The sequence below is a fragment of the Verticillium nonalfalfae genome (assembly GCF_003724135.2).
Source record: "Verticillium nonalfalfae strain VnAa140/NRRL 66861 chromosome Unknown scaffold_19, whole genome shotgun sequence".
NCBI lineage: Eukaryota > Fungi > Ascomycota > Sordariomycetes > Glomerellales > Plectosphaerellaceae > Verticillium > Verticillium nonalfalfae.
The window spans coordinates 211,558-230,574 of record NW_021167244.1 but is presented as its reverse complement, the minus strand read 5'-3'; the positions used below and the strand labels follow the sequence as shown (position 1 = coordinate 230,574).

Here is a 19,017-nt window from a genome sequence, read left to right as displayed (position 1 = left end):
GTGGCCTTGCCTGTCTTACCAGCCACTTGCATTTCCAGCCACCAGGAACTGGTCTCCCATTGGCGCGACCGAATACATGTTCGTCCAAAATGCAGAAGAAGAAAACGCCTCAAGGCTGTGAAACCATGGCATGGCATTCTGGTTTACTGTTGAAGATAATCTGCATGTGCATGTGAAGCCTTCGAGTCAGCGTCTTCAAGCTGTGAACTTACCAGACGTGTCCAAGAGGCTGAGGTGTGGCTGTACTACGCGAACAGGCAGAATGTATGGGGCACATGTGGCTTCGCAAATGACGACAGACTTTTTGCCGAGCATGACAAGCTCCACCTGCTTATGCAAAGCATTTGCTTGGTGAGCTTCGATGAGCTTCGTCCGTCACGCCTCCCGTCCTCCCGCTCGAGTGGGTGGCACAGGGCACAGGTCGAGACGTGTGGCCTGTTGAGACGTGTGGCCTGTTGATGGGGTTGATCGCGAGGCGGTGCACTTTATGGGGAGTCTTGGCTGGGAGGACTGGCAGGACAGACAGTGTCGAGAGAGAGCTCGTGCCACTGACGATGACGTTGTCCCAGTGCGCCAGTGACACCACTCTTCGCTACACGCCTCTGTAGGGCAGGCACCATCCTGGGCAGGCAGCTTGGGCAGGCACCTTCGTGGACAGCTCAGGGCAGGCGAACCCAACGAAAGACCTCCTGCCTTACCTGTTAGTACGGCTCGGCGCACTCCACGCCGCACGGTCTAAGCCACTGCTGGTTCAGCCTAACCATCACTTGACCACATTCCCAATCTCGCGTTCCGCCTCTGTCCTCGTACCCCTCGTCACCCTAAGCTGCTTTCACTGCCTCTTCGTGCGGCGTAAGCTCGCGTCGCGTTTTGCCCCTCCACTCCGACCGACCACACACATCTATAAACCCGACGACCCCTCCATCCGAGCTGACCGCATCAGCCCGAGCTTCGAGTCTCCCCCCGCATTCCGCTGCTCCCGCCTGAAATCCTCCCCCGAAGCTCCCACGACGAGAATCATCCGACATTGCGACACCCCATCAGATCATGTCTGGGTATCCTGGCTACGGCGGCCGTACGTTTTTTTCTCCAGTCGCTGCACTGACACGGATGGATCCTGACAGCTTCCAGATCAAGGCTACGGCCAACAGTACCCCCCGCAGCAAGGTGGCTACGGTCAGCAGTATCCCCCTCAGGGCTACCCTCAACAGCCTCCGCCAGGCCAGTATGGCGCGCCCCCCGGTCCCCCGCCCGGTCAGTACGGCGCACCGCCTCCGGGCCAGTATGGTGCACCACCAGGACCGCCCCCTGGCCAGTACGGAGCACCACCAGGGCCTCCTGCTGGCCAGTACGGCGCCCCGCCCCCCGGACAGTACGGCGCCCCGCCACCCCAGCATCAACAGTACGGCGCGCCCCCTCCAGGACAATACGGCGCGCCCCCTCCCCAACATCACAGCGGCCCCCCCACGGCACCATCCATCGGCTACGGCGCCCCTCAGATCATCCAGTGGGATGCTTCACATGACGCTGCTGCGGCACGTCAGGCCATGAAAGGCTTCGGCACCGACGAAAAGGCCCTCATTCGCAGCCTCGCCACCAAGGATCCCCTTCAGATCGACGCCATCAAGACGTCCTTCTCTCGCCAATTCAAGAATCGCAGCCTCGAGGCTGACATCAAGTCGGAGACGAGCGGCTGGTTCGAAAAGGGTCTGATTGCCATTGTACGCGGTCCTCTGCTGACGGACGCTTTCGACATTCGTTCCGCCGTCGATGGGCTTGGCACCAAGGAAGTCGTTCTCAACGACGTCCTCCTCGGCCGCTCCAACGCCGATCTGAAGGCTATCAAGAACTGCTACTGGAGCACGTTTCACCGCAGCATGGAGAAGGATGTCGCGAATGACCTCTCGATGAAGACGAAGCGCCACTTCGAGATTGTACTCGCCGCCAACCGGGCTGAGGATTCGGTTCCCGTAGTGCCGCAACAGGTCGACCAGGATGTCATGGACATTTATCGCGCGACCGAAGGCAAGATGGGCACCGATGAGCTGGTCGTCTGCAGCATTCTCAGTACACGCAACGATAACCAGATCCGTGCCATCGCCTACGCCTACGAACAGAAGTTCCGCAAGAGCCTCGAAGCCGTCATCAAATCCGAGTTCTCCGGCCACATGCAGGACGCACTGCTGTTCCAGGTGAGGAACGCGGCAGACAAGTACATGCACGCCGCCATGCTGCTCGAGGACGCCATGGCGGGGATGGGCACCAAAGACCACCTTCTCGTGTCGCGCGTGGTGAGATTTCACTGGGACCAAAGCACATTGGCCAACGTCAAGGGGGCATATCACAAGAGGTACGGCAAGAGCTTGGCCAAGAGAATTGATGGTGAGACGAGCGGGGATTACAAGAGGTTGATGCTCGCATGTGTCGGCGAGCACATTTGATGACTACGATGGCGCGTGAACAGTACTGCAGCCGGCGTTTGGGCTTTGGTTTCATGACCTCGGGGAGCATCTTATGTATACCTTTTTCAATGCACTTCTATTCAATTCAGTATGGTGGTGGTCCAGTCGGAGACTGATACTACATCTCGCTCTTTTTTCGTGCTCTGAGGCCATCTTCCCCTTCACGTTAGATCTCATGTTCCCGATACCATTTTATCAAGATCAGTACTTTGCGTACCTGCACCTCTGCTTGATGGTACATCAAGCATTCGAGCCTCTCGGCCTGGTCTCCGGTCTCAAGTTCCCAAGGATGCCCCTGATGCTCGGTCTCCATTTTCACATAGCCGTCTATGACAGGAGAGCCTCCCAGTCAGACGAGGTCTATTGAAGTGGCCATGACGAGATCTAGAGTGTCCGGGAATTTCTCTGACAAGGGCGTCAATGTGGATTGTCCGATAGAGAGAATAGTGAAATCAAGTCGAAAGGCCTGAAAGCAATACATCCGCACAACTACTCACTTTACATCATGCACCAATGACAGGTAGACCTGGCTTCTTTGGGCCTACGATAACATCAAGCATGACCTGTGATGACCATCCCTTTGTCGCGAACTCATGACGCTGTACGTGACCAGTATAAGCGCTTTGGTATCGCAGAATCCGTCTTTGAGTGGCTCGCACAAACGTAGGATTAGTTTCGAGTTGGCGTGATACATTATCGTTACAACCAATGCAAGATCATTGCAGCAACGGCCATCGGAGAAAGGAAAGTGTTTTGTAGAAGGGCGCCAGCCGGGCCAGGCTGTCGACGCTCCGGCTGGGGCGGCCGGGGCGTGGCAGGGACCGGGGTTGTACATAAAAAGGTCCGGATCTCCGGGCATCCTTCCTCCGTTCCGCCCACCTGTCACTCTCTTCTTCTCTGAACACAATCTTCGAAAAAAGAACCTGGGGTTTCCTTTGCCTCGAGATCTCTGCTTCCCTTGAGACAGCCCTTTAAAGATCATCATCGGTGTCCTTGTCATTTACGTACGAGACATCAGTCTCTCAGTCCCCATCACTAGCCAACATCACATTGGTCTACTTTACCTGAAGGTCCTCGACCGCAGTCATACATTACATGTTAGTACTTATCAACGTCGCTGTACGCCCGCCATAGGACCAATTCATGCTGAGAAGCCACACAGCAAGCAGAAGTGTCCCCTCGGGAACCACAGAAATGGCGACAGACTTCGTCGGCATATCTCTTATCGACCATCCTACATGGTGCTACACGGACCCCGCAGGCCTCCCCCCCGAGTTCCTCCCGTACACTGCCACCCATTTCTGGCCCGACCAGCTGGACAACCCCTCAGAGAATCGCTGCGACGAGTTCGTCTGCGCTATCTTCTCGTCCTGGGATGAACTCCCGCGGTCCATTCTCCACCCGTGGACACCTGAGCAGGAATTGCAGGCCCTCCTGCGCCTCGACGGCCTCGTCAACGCCTTCCAACTCTACCTGCCCGCCAACCCCAATGCCTTCCGCGACTGGGTGCTCCGCTTCCAGAACGCCATGGACACCCGCCAGACAGCGGCACGCAAGCTCCTCGCAACGACGACGGCCGAGCGGCAGCGCGGCTGGGGCACATGGCGCCGCCACCAGGCCTGGATCGCGCGCTGGCAGTACATCATCAACCTCCGCAACCAGGTGATCCGCAACCGCCTGCGCGTCAACCTCGGCATCCGACGCGTCAACGACTTCTAGGGCGAGCCGGGACCGTCGCCCGTCAGCCGCCCCGAGTGGCGCGGCCTGCGCTACCCCGAGATCGTGGCCCGCGCCGACTGGTCCATGCCGCTGCCCTGGCTGCTCAGCGGGTACGCGGCGCGCCTCGACAGGGACCCCGAGGCCGTGGCGTCAGCCTTTTGGAGGCTGCTCGCACCGGACCAGACGGTCGAGGGCTTGCCTGCGGGCTACGGCATGGGCGTGGAGATTCCCGTCATGGGCAACCCCCGGCCTGCTCTGCAGCAGCCTCCTTTTCTGCAGAATGCTGGGGGCCTGGCACCTTGGAGGCAGATGCAGCGCCACGTGGCTGCTTCGCAGTTTGGTGTTTCTTCGTTAAGCCTGCGCGAGACGATGGAGCAGATGGAGGAGAACCGTGCCCCGAAGGAGGCGGACAGCGGTGTCGTTGCTTCGACTGGGGAAGATGAGTGAACTGGTCATTGAATTGTGGAGTGGCGATGGAATCGGAGTTTTCTGGCTTTGTTCTCGTTTCAAGGATTGTATGTTGCTCGCTGGCAAGCTTAGCAATATTGTGATGGCAGGGAGTTAGAAAGGCGTCCGGCTGAACTGGTCCCGGAAGAATGGCCAGCGGACACGTCATGCCACCGCTCAAGCTTCAGCCATCATTCCGGCATCCTTGGGGGTAGTCTGGGCTCTACCTTGCTGCATGGCTTGTCACCAGTTTTGTACTTTGATGGACACGTTCTCTCTGGTAAATAGGAATTCTCCACTTTCGCACTATTACATGCCATGTGCTCGATGAAAAACTGTACAGAGGGGCGAGCGCGTGAAAACGACTCTCTCTGTTGTTTTTGCATTTGAAACAGCATTCATAGAGGGCACTGTACGGTATGCTGCGATCACCCTGGCTTTGAGAGATGAGATGCGTTCAAAGACACCGACAGATGCACTCGCTGGGCCTCGCGATAGTACCATAACTAGCGTAGACGAGAATAGCAAGCCGGCTACAATGTCAGAGAACACGAGACCCCCAGGGATTAATGTATAGAGCTGGTCGATCAGGATGCGGGAATTTGGTCCCGCAAAAGGACCATCGGGAAAAAAATCACGGTTGCATCAGGATCAGTGTCGTCCATGATTCAACAGGACAAGATTGGCAATTCACTGCAGGCCATCCAACATGGCCTCACATGCAAGCAATACGGACAGGACAAGCAAGCATGTAAGAATGGACGTTCCGACACTTGGAACATAGTCTTTCGCACGGCAGTAGTCAATCTACGGCTTACCTTGTATCCGTTGTCACGAATACGTAAAGCCTCTTGACACCAGACACAAGCGACGTCTCTGCGCAGCCTCTCTGCGCAGCCCCTCTGACTGCGCTTCTCGGCATGAGAAGGCGGCCAGGTCGTAGTACATAGGTACCTAAGGTAGGTAGGCACGATTGTTGATGATCGCAATCAATTCCACAATCAATTCCATCGTCGAAAAACTGTAGGATCCAGCCCATCTGCACGTTGATGGCCAGGTGCCTCCCCAGGTACCTCAAGGGAGGTACCTTAAGGGAGGTACCTGAAGGCAAGGCACCTTAGGTACCTAAGGTATAAATAGTATGTGGCCAGAACAGACCGCCTTCCTATTATGGTCAACAGTGGTCCTCAGGGCACGTCCCTGCTCGGCCGTGTCGAATCCCATCTCTCTCCACACCTGCCTAGTCCGCTTACATCGCCCTCACTCCAACGCTTTTTTGTGCCTTACCTGGGCTCACGACATCCCGATGCTATCGGCATCGATGCTATCGGCATTTTCTTCCTTCTGTCAAGGTACACCTCACCGCCGGCATGGATGCCTCAAGGAGAGGAGCTTTTGGGTGACGAAGCTACTACAATGTACATGTGACCCGACCCAGCAAGACGCTAATTTGGACCCACACCTAAATATTAGTCATTCTATAGCTTTTTCGTTTTCGTATTTCCCGTCACAATTCTTCCTTTCGTACATCGTCTCAGGATATCGACGGCCACGCGCACTCCATCAGACTCGTCTGGCTCATACTGCTTGTGCTTGCAGGTTCCCGAGAACCCTCTGTTACCTTGGCGCATGGCATCGCGGGGTAGACTAACCTGTCAAGCATTCATCGGAACTCAATCTACGCGCTGCCGTCGAATGCAACTGACTTAGGTGCCACTTGGCGCGTCCACGGCCCCCTTACCGCGTTGAGACCCTGTGGACCCACTCGTCTGACGCGCCTCACACCAGGTCACGACCGCCTCTCGTCCATTGAGATTATCCATCGACTACAGCGGCACGGCAAGCTCTTGCTGGATTTTTGTCCCTGTTCAACATGCCACCCGAGCTAGGGGGGAGCGCAAGCTCGTCGAACGGCGTTGACGTGGACGGCGACCATGGGATGGCCGGGACTGAGCAAGGCACACGCGTCAGTAGCCATGAGCTGGCCTCCGTCACGACAGAGCAGCGAAAAGATGCCGGCTCCATGCCCAACGGCCAGCCTGCTGCTACGACCTCCTCTTCTTCGCCGCAGATGAATGGTGGCCAGGCTCTGAATGGACAGTCGAACGGTCCCCATGGCCCCTCTGCACCCGACGCACCTAGTTCTGGAACAAAGCTCGCGTCTCGTCCCAGTCGACATCTCGGCAGCCCGTCGACACCTCTGTCGTTTGAGGAGCAATGTGCAAGCCTCGGCCACGCCTTTGACAAGGCCCCCGCTGAGGTGTTGCGACGACTCGTTCGCGACTACTGGCAGAAGACCCTCGTGGGCTCCGATTACCACACGACCTTCATCGTATGTCTGCTGCTTGGCTACTCTTTTACTGTCCATGTTAACAAATCGTGCAGATGCGCATGGTCGCAGAGCAACTTCCTGCCGTAGGCAAAGACACGCTTCGCCAGCAGCTGGCCACATTTGTGGCACCAGCTCTCGGCACCGCAGTCGCCCAACAGCTCAGTACAGGGCAGATTGAACGGGCCATGCCCGCGCTCGTCTCCAACGGCAGCGACGCTTTCATGGCAGCTTGTCTCTACAAGTGTCTCGCCACTATAGGCGCACGACAACTGGTCGATGCCCTGGCGTCCGCAAAGCGTTTAGGCTTTGAGTTGACGGATTCTGTGGAGCACGGAGAACGGATCCGCCCGGCCATCTCGAACGTGCAGACGGAGATGCAACATTCGGCTCCTGTTCCCGGTATCTATCGGTGTGCGCCTTGCGGCCGCCACTTTACCAACAAGGCAGCCCACCTCTACGTAAGCATCGCCGTCTCTTTCCCCCCCTGCCTCGCCAGGTGTCCCGATGCCTAACTCCCTGACAGCACATCGCCAAGCTCAAATGTACAGAGCCGCCAAAAGCGCCAGTCGTGAGCCGGTGCGCTGCCTGTGGCGCCACCTTTTCGACAGCTGGCGGCGTTGGCTATCATGCTGGCAACAACGTCTGCGGAGGCTACAGTCCTGAACCCAACGACCCGCGTCCTCCGCCTGCCGCCCATCATCAGATGTCGCAGCCTCAGCAGCAGCAGCAGCCGCAGCAGCAACACCCGCAGCAGCAACCTCAACCTCAGCAAGAGCCTCAGCACCGCCAACCTGACCAACATGCCCACGGCGCGCCCAAGCACGCCATCTCCACGACACCTATACCTCTGCCGAAGCTACCCTCTGCTGCGTCCGGCAGTGCCAAGCCTTTGCACTGGAAGCCGACGCTGATACCAGGGCCGCTGACGCCTGCTAGCAAACCTCCCCCTCCCCCTACAGACTTGACCCTCGTCCGCAGTGATGTGCAGGCCCACACCCAGCGCCCTATCCAGTCTCATACCCCGGTCCCGCTTCCGTCGTCTGGCTTCACGCCTGTGCCGGCACGTCAACACGGCCAGCACACGCCACGCTCACAGCAGCACACGCCGGTCCAAAGGCACGCACTATCATCTGCCACTAGGACGCCCTATTCCGGCTTTCGACAGGAGTCTGGTGAACTTCAAAGGGCCCTGGGTCAGCTTACGAACGAGCAACGCGCCGACTATTACGATCGCATGGCAAAGCAAGAGCATGCCTACGAAGTGAAGGTGCTGAATGCCAAACGGGACTTGACCGGCGAGGCACAGGTCACCAAGCTCAAGAGCCTCAAGGCCTGTTTCGCCGCGGCGCAGAGTGGCGTGCGTCAGAGGTTCGGCATCAAGCTGCGCGGCCGACGGCCCGCTGCCGCCACGGCGTCCGAGCACGCTCGTGTCGACTCTGACGCGATGACGCCCACGGAAGGGCGGCGTGTGGTGCAGACGGGCCATGCCCAGAACGGCGCGCCGGCCCAACCACCGGGTCCTCGGGTCGCTCTTTCGGACATGAACGGCGGGCTTGCGGGGTCATCTGCGACGGCGGCAACGGAGGACCCGACGGTCCATACGTCACCGTCGCGGGCGCGGGGTGGGTTCGTGGCGCACAATGATCCTTCGCCTGCTCAACTGCGGGAGCGGCTCGGCCAGCCCCCCAAGCCTGCGCGGCCTCTTCCCCCGCCTATTGATATCGAGTCGAGCGACGACTCTGACAGCGACATTCCTGGCGTCTAGCATAGCGGAGGAGGCTGGGAAGGTTGAAGAGTGGTGCGGCTGCACGAAGCACGGGATCAACCGCCGGTCGGCACTACGGGGGAGACAGCGGGCTACCTCTGCGAGGGCATGGTTCACGGTCACCATGTCGGGATCGACACAATCGCTGGCCGAGGCGTCAGGGATGAAGAAGTACTTGGATGATGGCCAACTCGGGAGAAACATCGCGGCGGCGTTCCCTTGGGACTCGGTCATCACCGAGAGAAAGACACTAACTGGCTCCAGCAAGCCTTCTTGAGCAGCACCGCGAACGAATTTGGAGATGGCTAGGTGGAGCTCTGTAGCTCTGTCGATCAGCCAAGTCTCCATACGAGATTTTCCCACTGGGGCGGATCGGCTGGGGTGGATAGCAGGTTATTTTGCAAGGCGCGCTTTTTCATGGAGGCAGGGCTCGTCAAAGATGGGGGGGAAAATGGTGCATGCTGCATTTTGGGCAACTGGGGGTCTCATAGCATTCGTGGTGTTTATCAGGGCGGCAGTCACTTGGCAGAAGATACCCCTCCATTTTAATTTTCTACTCACTCTTTGTTATCTTGCGTCGCGAACTGGGGCGACATGTCATCTAGGCCAAGGGTACATGTCATCTAGGCCAAGGGTACGCTGCCAGCTTCGAGGTGTGAATTGCGTGCGTACGTCCAAGCAAGGCCTTGGCGTCATGAGCAGGCGGCGAAACCACCGTACAATGAGGGTCGATCCTCCGGCATCTAGCGCGAACTCTTTCTGGCCTGATCGAGCATCATTTGGCCGGGCTCAATAATGCCCTTGTCCTGTCGCGGCAGACGAGATCGTGACTTACTCGTGCCCTCCGGCCCTACCATGCCGAGGTCCCAGCATCACGAGAAATGACATCACAGGCGCCGTCGCTCATTCCCTAGCGCACGCCACAGGGGTCCTGCCCCCCCTAAAGCCAGTGGAAGCGACCTAAGGCCCCTGGAAGCGATCCCCTCTCGGTGCACCTAGGGGAGCACAGATTGCCAAACACGGAAGCCCGCTGCCGCCGGGTCCCCGCCCAGTTTGCCCTATGCAGTCGACCAACCCCACAGACGGCGAGAGCCTCACCCAACCACATGACCGAGCGCGCCGAGAAGAGACGGGATCAGGGGGCCATAGCAGGAGGATCCCCAGAGCAGAATTCCGAGACACTATCGACGGTTTGCTGCGGCGGACGGCGGCGGGCTGCCTGCCTTGGCCGGCCTTGGCTTTTGATTTTTCTTCGTCTTGTCTTGCCTGATCGCTCCAACCATTTTCGTGGGCTCCTCCTCCCTGGGCCGTGCGGGTAGCGGTGCCGTGGGCGGGAAGGCGCGGGAGGAGCGTCATTGCCATTCCTGAAGAGGGCGACCTTTTCTCCTCGCGCGGGCCACACGAGAAGGCAGTGCACTTTCACTTTGGTTTTCCCCATCTCTCTTCCAGAACGCCAAGCAGTAGACACCCGAGGCCTCATTCACTGTTCTTCTCAGGTCGACGACACACATCTCAGGTCAACGATACACGACGATCACGTTTTGGATGGTACCTTGCCATTGAGACCATCTGACACCACTGTTTCCCTCCTCACAATCAACATCCCCCCCCAGCCCATCGAGGCCTTGTGACACACAGTCGCTGAGACCGACACCCAACATCGCCATGGCGTCCCGCGACGCCTTCATCAGCAATGGCACTTGCTACTTGGCACCAGGCCAGGAGGCCATCGACTCGATGATTCCCTGTGGCAACGACGCCTTTGGCCGCGTCTCTTGCTGCCAGCAGGGCGACATGTGCCTGACGAGCAACGCCTGCTACAACCAACAATTCGGCGTGACCTATCTCGCCGGCTGCAGCGATCCGACCTACGACCACCGCAGCTGTCCAGACAAGGGCGCCTTTGACGGCACGCCCTGGGTCGGCCTGACCTACTGCAACGGCACATCCGAGCAGTGGGTCGCCTGCGAGCAGTCCGGACGCCAGGATGCCCTCACCGCGGCGGACCAGTGCTGGTGCCCGCAGACGGATCGCACCGTTGCTTTCACGGCGTCCTCGGTTCTCGTAAATGTGGCTGAGCTGCCGACGGCGGTCGGCGGCGAAGTCGTCTGGCAGCGTGGCTTCCTCCCCTCCTTCGCCGACACGGACACTGCCACGTCTACCACGCCCCCGACGCAGACCACCTCGACATCATCTTCAACTTCCTCACAAGGCGGCTCGACAAATGTACCGGCTGAGACCTCCCCTGCAGCGACCGAGACGCCCGAGCCGACAGACAACGGCCTTTCGACGCCCGCGAGAATCGGTATCGGTGTCGGTGTCGGCGTTGGATCAGCCGTCCTCCTCGCCCTGCTTGCCCTCTTCTTCTTCACCAGACGGAGACGTCAACGACATGAGGCCCAGGCCAACGCGTCGGCCAAGGGCGATCGCCCTGACAGCCTGATGCCTCCGTCCGAGGCACCTCAGACGCCGACGACGGCCGTGTCCGAGATAGATTCACGGGCAGCAACGCCGTGGGCCCTGCGGACTGAGCTCGACGGGAAGAGTCTTGCCGCTGAGATGGATGTGCCGCCGGTGCCGAGCCAGCTGGGGGAGAAGAAGGAGAAAAAGTCGGACGAGCCTGTGTTTGAGCTACCTGCTTGAATGGGACTGTATACTATCGGGCGAATGGCGCGTCTATCTTTGAATTGTGATACCACTGTGGGGATGAAGGGAAACGTCCATCTTGAGGGGGATTGGCGGCTTGTAGGTGCTGTATTCATGCGCATCCTCAAGCGTGTCCTTTTTGGAACTCTTCGTGTGCGGATGTGACGGACGTACCTGTAATGTCGAAGAGCTTATCACAGGCTCAACTAATGAGCAGGTCGAGCAATCGGGAAGGCTTCAGGCCCATTAAGTCTCTCGCGTTCAATTTTTTTCACCTGAATCGAAATATCGAATAGGCGACCTCAAATGAGTACGAGGTCACTCACTCCCCCTTCACCAAAGCCCGCGAATCTGCTCGTCGACGAAGTATATTCAAGGTAAGGACTGTCTCAAAGAAAACAGGAACGTTCCCAATCTAGTAAACCTTCACACCCCATGCGCCCTCATTACCGAGTGATCCCCCCTTCGCTTTTAGACTACCTCTCATCACCCACCCCGCATACATTACGAGCCACCTTCCGACATTGCTGTCGCTGGCACAGCAAATCATGTCATCTCTCAAAAATAGATTCGTCTTTCAAGAACGGATCGTCTCTCCCGAACGGACATGAACGTTTCGCGCTCACCACCCGCAGGAGTTGCAGTAGTCGTAGTGGTGATACTTGTACTTGCGGTCGTCGCACTCGGGGCGGCACTTGTCGTGGTGCCTGTGGCCGTCGTGACCGTGGTGGCCCTGGCGGTGGTTGTCGTAGTAGTGGTGGTGCACCTTCTTGGGGCGTGCGCAGCCGTGGCCGCCGCCGGTGCAGCCGTCGCGGGCGTGGACCTCGCCGGCCTCCGACTCGGCGACGACGGCCGCGGCCGGCGCGGGGGCGGCCTCGGCCTCGCGCTTGGCGAGGACCTCGGCCTCGGCGGCGGGGACCTCGTCGCGCTTCCACTTGTAGCTGTCCCACTTGTAGCCCCACTTGTAGCCGTAGGCCTTGTAGTAGTCGTAGCCGTAGCGGCCGTACCAGTCGTGCCCGCAGTCGTGCACCTGGCAGTAGGTGTACGTGTAGGTGACGGTCACCTTCTTCTTGTAGCTGTAGTCGTAGTCGTCGCAGCGCTTGCGGCACCGGTCGTGGTGCGCGTCGTGGTGGCACTCCTTCCTGCAGTGGTCGCGGTGGTGGTGCCAGTCGCCACCGGGCGCGGCCTCGCGGGCCTCGACGGGGGCGATTTGCGTGTCGGCCGGGGCTGGCGCGGCCAGCGTGGCCGTCACGGCCGTGAGAAGGAGGGCGGCGGAGAACTTCATGGTGATGGAGGCTGAGACTAAGGGAGGTGACGAGGGTAATGGTGCTGAGCGAGTGTGTGAGGAGGAGAGAAGATGGAGTGAAGTGATGGAGCTGGAGTCGAGTGAATGGGCTTGGAGGACGACCTCTTATACTTGGATGCGATGCTGAAGAACAGCTTGAGCAATAATGATGGCTGGTAGTCACTTTGGTGTCATTCCTCTCTGGTACAAGGACGGCTTCATTCTGCCATGCTTCACTGGAGCCATGGGATGCCTTCGCGAGACCTCAGATCTTGACGCTACACCGTCGGACTAGAGCACTGGACTCAACTCTGTTTACCTGCCCGCGGCCACCTTTGTTATCTCTTGTTCGAGGACGCTTATCTAGCGCCGGTCTACGAAATTTGAGCTGGCGAGATCATGAGCCGGGAGGTCTGCGTGGTTGCTGGCTGAGAAAATCTCGTGCTGTCGAATAACATGGTGCTTGGTACTCCTTCAGCAACCCACAGCTGATAGCACCAGGACATATCTGCTCAAGTGCCGAACTAAGGACATGTAGTGTTCACGATGGTCGAAAGAAACTCATGGTTTGATTCGGTCCTTCTACTCCCAGTCTCCAGCTCAGCCACGGCGAAAATAAAGATGAAGACGACCTTGTGACTGCTACCTGGTAGGTGGTTGGCGTCTATCTGAGTTGCTCCGAGATCGACATGCCACGCGCTAATCAGTAGCTTCTGTACATTAATCCACGTTCTCGTTGAGGCTGGGCGGAGCTCGAGAGGTGTGCCGCACAGATGAGAGGCGTTGCTTGCGATCCAGAATCTCCTAATTTCCTTGTACGGACGCAGGGCCCAGTAGGAGGTTTTCAATCGCCTAGTATGTTGGACCTAGTACAAGCTGTTTGGCTAGGCTTCCCAGAGCTGGGTCACGCTTTGAAGAAGCAGGGTCATCACTTGGGTCCATCAATCTTATGGGGCCTGCTTGTAGAATATTCTCGTTGGTTGCCTGTCAGCCGCTATGTAGCTTTTTCAAGGCCCGGCAGCCATATGTTCAAGCCTGAATTGCCAATACTATGCATGATGCGCAAAAAGCCTGCCGTTGTACATAACGTTTCAAGAGTTCATTACTTGGATCCGGGAACTCAAGAATCCGACAACGATGTGCATATAAGAAGGCCCACCGACTGAGGAATACCATAGAGAAAGTGACCATGGTACGTCTCTCAAGATGAACTGGTAAATGATCCAGCTTTCTGCCGACCCGACTGGGCGGCGCAAAGTGTCACCTAGCGCAGCCCCTGCTATCCAGTAAGCCGTGCCTGCAAGCCATCTGCTTACACAAAGTAACCTCAGTGTCAATGACGGCGCGACTGAAAAAAGGTTTGCCTGTAAAGTTAGCGACGCGGCTGGGTTGGACGCCCGATAGCAGATGATGCCAATCAGGACCATGTCAGCAAAGTACATCGGGGACTTTTGTCCATCGCCATCCTGTCCCACATGGAAATACTTCAACAAACTACGGCAACATCCGTGTCTGAACACATTGCCAGATGACGACCCTATGAACACAAGTATTAGGTCGGTTTTATCGGCTGCAAGGCAAGGTGAAGGGATGGGAAGAACATTTAGCTCAGCCACAGGACTGAAGCCATGAGAGGCATTAAGGTTCACTCAATATTGCGTTAGGAGGCGCGGTAAGGCTGGCCAGCTGTGATCGAGGCCCGAACATGGACTCCGGGGCAGGATCACGACATTGCTGTGACTGGAAAAGAAGACTCGATGGAACCCGGAAAAACTGACTGGACTGTTCGTGGCAATCAAGGAATACAATTTTCGAAAAGCAGCCATTGTACTAGTATATGATCATACGAGTATATGACCAAAATCTTTCCAAGAAAAGGAACAAGAAAGCATTACACATCCCTTGTCCGCCTGAAGAGCATGATCCAACACCAACTCCAGAGCATTACCAACCCTCAGAACCGCCGCCTCTGCCTCGACCGCCTCTCCCGCTCAAACAGCCCCATGGCCGTCATGACAGCCATGATGGCCCACCTCTCCCCAAGAAGCCCCGTCAACCCCGTCCCCAAAAAGGCAAACCGCAGCGCCTTGCTCATGCTGTATCCCATCTCGCTCCACACGGCAACTACCTCGGCGCCGTCGCTCCCACGGTGGGCCCCCGCCGCGAAGCCAGCGCGCCTCCACTGCTGGTCAGCGCCGGGAGGAGGTCCGCCAGCCATCCTGACGAGCTTCCAGCCGTAGCCCCTGCCACCAAGGCTCGCGACGGCGTCGCCCCGGCTACGACGCCACTGGAACTCTTCGAGGGGCCAGCGTCCCGATGAGCCCGGGGGGCGGGACACTGAGGTGCCGACGTCGATGGTGAAGGAGTAGCCACCGTGGGCGAAGCCGGTAATGGGGTCGAGAGACAGAGCCGAGGGAACGACGGAAACGGGTGACGGTGGCAGAGTTACGACGATCCCGAGGGAGAAGGGGGCGAAGTCGAGGGTTGCGAGAGGGGGGTGGCGTTCTGTTGGGCCAGAGTGGAGGATGAGAGAGGCGTCGCCGGCGACGCCTGAGTAGGCGCGCAGGGCGTAGATGGGCTGGGTCTGGTTTTCCGCGAGAATCATGGTACGGCTGAACCCTTGGAGATAGACATTGAAGGCTGGGGGGAACTGGCGGGGTATGGGTGGCGGTCCGACATTGGTGTTGCCAGGGTATGATGAGGAGGGACGATTTGGTTGGGGTGTTCTCGCCGGCCTTTGAGCCTGAGCAGCTTGACCTGGATACGGGGAGAGATGGCTGGAGCTCCGGGGTCGACGCGAGGGAAGCTGTGGGCCTGAGCTTTGGCTGGGGCTCGGGTTTAGTAGATCCGGATTATGCGATGAATGAGGTCGCGGCAGGCCCTGTGTTGCGAGACCTGGTCGAGGCGAGTTGGGTGGTGCAACTTCCTCGTATGGTGGTGGGGGATCATCCTCGGGGTTGTTGTTGTTACTATGGGGAGTTCGAAGATGATCCATTGAGATGATAGCAAACTGTTCTTGTGCGGCCGATAGAGACAGTGACGATACAACGACGAAAATTGTCGTGATACGTTACCTGCTACCTCTGACGAGCCGTGTCTTCCGTGACTTGGCCGCGTCACGGATGACATGATGTCATTGTTGCTCGGCGCAGTTTGTGAGACAAGGATCGGATAAATGCATATGTGTTTGATTTCCTTCTTCAATTCTTTCTCGTTTCCTTGTCGTTAAGGATGTGGTTTAGATTGTCTTAATCCTTCGCAATGTCCTCGTCTCATGACAAGAGCAGGCTGAGCATGACACCTAATGAGACAGCCAGAAGCAGTGCCTTTGTTGGCAACGTAGTGCTCGCACCAGCTTCTTCAAATGGGTACCTCTCGATCTCATATGCTTGGCTCCATATTTCCAAGCTGTCGGATGAACCCTCCTTTTTAATGATGGCCTGAAGTCGGTAGTCCCTCCAGGCATCGTCGCCAGTGCGCCGACTTTCATTCTCGATCACACTGAGAAAACTGGTGTTTTCCTGGGACGGATCCCAGCTCCACGAATGATTGCCAAAGCCATAGGTGAGATTGTAGACGAGGGGTTGGTGGAGAAGACTATATTTTGAAGAATCTAGCGCGAGAAAGCCGAGATCCAAAAGCTGGTAACGTGCAGGTAGTGGTGAAAGCGGGCCTGTTGACCACTCAATCTGGATGGTGGAAGAGAGATTGAGCTTTCGCTCTACGGATGGGCCTGTGAAGAACATAGCTTGAGCCGCCAATGCCAGTAAAAAGCCAAATGTGAAGGTTACCCGTTTATGCATCATAGCAACGGTACAGGTGGGAGGCACGCGAGCCGCTCGGCTCTCGTAGACTCTTGAGAAAGGGTGTTCTGAAGAGCAGAAACGCTGTGCTGCCGGGTCTGAGAGAAGTGCGCAGGGCTTTATATTTCACCACAAGTTGGCATACTTGGGTCCCCTGACCGGCTAGGTCTCACCGAAGGAGTACAATTCCGCGATGATCGTCCACAGGAAGTGGCGCAGTTACACACCTGCAAGCGATCTACCAGTTTGTGATACGAATACACTGTCGCTGTCCTCAAGGATCCACTGGATTCCAACCAGACTTGGAGGGTAGTGCTGCAAGTCTAGTCTTAGACACCGTCAAGAGTATCGATATTGCCAATGTCAGAAGTGACAGGTACGGTGTATTTTCACTCAGTTCAAAGCTATTCAGGTCCCTTCTCGATCATCTTTCATGTAGAATCATCAACCCACCAATTAGCACACTCCCCTGAGCATCGAGAACCTGAGTCGTGACGGCAGTTATTTTAATTACATCTGACATTGAACACTGAACTTACCACAAACACTTCTTTCCCAGTCCGAACTCATTAGCTCCAGATTTGCACTGCTACTGTCATTGATGGTAGTTCTTGTGTCCGCGCCTGCGGCCTTCGCTTTGACCTCGATCCTTGCTCTAGTTGTGGTCCCGGCTGTGACTTTCATTGTTGTCCTTGTGACCACCGTTACTCTGGTGCCGCTTGCGGCTGTAGTCTCGGCTTCGGTCACGGCCGTTGTCATGGTGGCCCCAATTCATGCCCCAGTCGCGGTCACGGCCCCTGCCATGGCCGGTTTTTTTTTGACGTTTCCTCTGTTGCCGCCGGGCTGGCGACTTCTACCTCCATTACTTCCTCCACCACGGCCACTGCCTCCGTGCCCGCCTCGATCTCCACCACCTCCAGCATGACTGTCGTGACCACCACCTCCGCCGTTATGATTGCCACCATTACTACCACCTCCTCGTCCGCCACCACCGCTGTGTCCCCCTCGGCCACCCATGCCACCTCCTCGACTACCGCCATTGCCGCCACCATGGCCACCGTCGAGGCTCTTCTCGCGACTTCTATCACGGCCCCAGATTTGGTCACGGCCGGGGCTTCCGTCACGGCTCTGCTCGCGGCCGCGACCAGGGCTCGCACTGCGAGGCTTCAATACAGGTGCAGGCCGGCCGTTGTCATTCTGTGCAAGATTAGCTATGTCAGAGCCAAGAGTAACCAAATTTGCGAAACGTTGATTAGTTCCTTACCAAGACCTCGGCAGACTGCTCATAAAGATCCATGACCTCGTCATCGGCGGTGGTTCCGGCAAGGGGCACAGCAGAGCTGGCGATGAAAAGGGCAGCAATGCCGAGAATTGCGATCTTGCCCAGGGGAGCCATATTGTTATTGAAAGATTGAAGACTAGGGCTTTGATGAGATAATAGTGATGCAGTATGGTATGTGGAGATTGATATGATTCCAAACATCAAGTGGTGAATTCAAAATAGAGGCAGAGACCATGCGTTTTTACAGATGATGGCTATCGCCAACAACCTTCAGCAGCCCGTACAAGAACTTATTAAATGCTCATCAACAGTCATATTTCACCTACAGATGTTCTTCCTATACAGTCATTCAGCTTGGCCAGATCTGAACAGCTTCTCCGACAATACTCCTGCAGCAAGTCTCGAGCCTGGGTATCAAGCTAACGGGACCGAAATTTTAAGCTCTCGATCAGATCTTATGATGAAACTTATCATCAGCCCTGAACTATGTCTTTGGGCCGTAGCCAGTCCATGTCCGATCATAACTGCGGTCAGCTACCAGAGGTAGGACTCTCACAGGAACACCACACTATGAATATTAAACCTTCATTCGTCTGATTATCGAAAGTGTAATCAACCTCATAGGCAAGTTCGTCTGCTAATTTGTCTTACGGTGTCTTTATTGGCATGGAAATCCTTCTTTACGTCTAATTGTAGGGTCTGTAGACTTTATAATGTGCGCTCGCGGTACCCAGAGCTTTTGTCTCATATTTCCGTTGTTTGATGGTAAATGACCTTCACAGTGTACTTGATCGTGGCGCTTGGTCGCTGAACTCAAAAGCTCGGCGTATCCCACCGGCAACGTGATCGTCGATGTCAAGGTTTGCCAAGACCACCTGGATGCTCAACAAAAACTGAGGGTGCGCCACGTTTGGTCAGGGCATACAAACGGCCAGCTGGGAACGACAGTTTCAACCCGTTAGAAACTAAAGAGGTTCGGAGTAACGCCTCATTGATCGTGCGGGGCGCCAAGCTGATATCTAGCGCATTCCATATCCGCGCGGGTAGGTAAAGCATCTTGGACCGCTATTCTTGAACCAAGGGCTACCGGCATCAGACGGGCCGCAGTGAGACTTCCGAGGCCTAGCCAGAGTCCGGCGATCTGGATGCCTCCACCATGCTATGCTACTTTGTCAACATAAAACCCTCATTTGTTCTTGGAAGCTCTCAAGAATGACAAGAAGCGAGATCGCGGTTCATCTACTACTGAAAGACGGTGAAGGTGGCGTCTCGGATA

General features: G+C 56.9%; 7 protein-coding genes across 7 annotated transcripts; 4 read left to right on the top strand and 3 right to left on the bottom strand.

The window, feature by feature from the left end:
* Window positions 1–1,047: 1,047 nt before the first annotated feature.
* On the top strand, window positions 1,048–2,441 carry D7B24_003265 (uncharacterized protein; the record flags this gene model as incomplete). Its single annotated transcript, XM_028637458.1, has 2 exons — window positions 1,048–1,075; window positions 1,132–2,441. 2 exons carry the CDS (start codon window positions 1,048–1,050, stop codon window positions 2,439–2,441), a joined length of 1,338 nt encoding a protein of 445 aa, XP_028497330.1.
* Window positions 2,442–3,656: 1,215 nt separating this feature from the next.
* On the top strand, window positions 3,657–4,628 carry D7B24_003264 (uncharacterized protein; the record flags this gene model as incomplete). The annotated part of the gene is made up of 2 exons (XM_028637457.1): window positions 3,657–4,124; window positions 4,182–4,628. 2 exons carry the CDS (start codon window positions 3,657–3,659, stop codon window positions 4,626–4,628), a joined length of 915 nt encoding a protein of 304 aa, XP_028497329.1.
* A 1,873-nt stretch (window positions 4,629–6,501) lies between these two features.
* On the top strand, window positions 6,502–8,725 carry D7B24_003263 (uncharacterized protein; the record flags this gene model as incomplete). The annotated part of the gene is made up of 3 exons (XM_028637456.1): window positions 6,502–6,960; window positions 7,014–7,418; window positions 7,484–8,725. The coding sequence occupies 3 exons, from the start codon at window positions 6,502–6,504 to the stop codon at window positions 8,723–8,725; spliced, it is 2,106 nt and encodes a 701-aa protein (XP_028497328.1).
* Window positions 8,726–10,390: 1,665 nt separating this feature from the next.
* On the top strand, window positions 10,391–11,368 carry D7B24_003262 (uncharacterized protein; the record flags this gene model as incomplete). The annotated part of the gene is made up of 1 exon (XM_028637455.1): window positions 10,391–11,368. The coding sequence occupies one exon, from the start codon at window positions 10,391–10,393 to the stop codon at window positions 11,366–11,368; it is 978 nt and encodes a 325-aa protein (XP_028497327.1).
* Window positions 11,369–11,993: 625 nt separating this feature from the next.
* Window positions 11,994–12,656, bottom strand: D7B24_003261 (uncharacterized protein; the record flags this gene model as incomplete). The annotated part of the gene is made up of 1 exon (XM_028637454.1): window positions 11,994–12,656. One exon carries the CDS (start codon window positions 12,654–12,656, stop codon window positions 11,994–11,996), a length of 663 nt encoding a protein of 220 aa, XP_028497326.1.
* Window positions 12,657–14,610: 1,954 nt separating this feature from the next.
* Window positions 14,611–15,261, bottom strand: D7B24_003260 (uncharacterized protein; the record flags this gene model as incomplete). Its single annotated transcript, XM_028637453.1, has 1 exon — window positions 14,611–15,261. The coding sequence occupies one exon, from the start codon at window positions 15,259–15,261 to the stop codon at window positions 14,611–14,613; it is 651 nt and encodes a 216-aa protein (XP_028497325.1).
* Window positions 15,262–17,114: 1,853 nt separating this feature from the next.
* On the bottom strand, window positions 17,115–17,855 carry D7B24_003259 (uncharacterized protein; the record flags this gene model as incomplete). Its single annotated transcript, XM_028637452.1, has 3 exons — window positions 17,115–17,191; window positions 17,494–17,656; window positions 17,724–17,855. The coding sequence occupies 3 exons, from the start codon at window positions 17,853–17,855 to the stop codon at window positions 17,115–17,117; spliced, it is 372 nt and encodes a 123-aa protein (XP_028497324.1).
* Window positions 17,856–19,017: the final 1,162 nt, after the last annotated feature.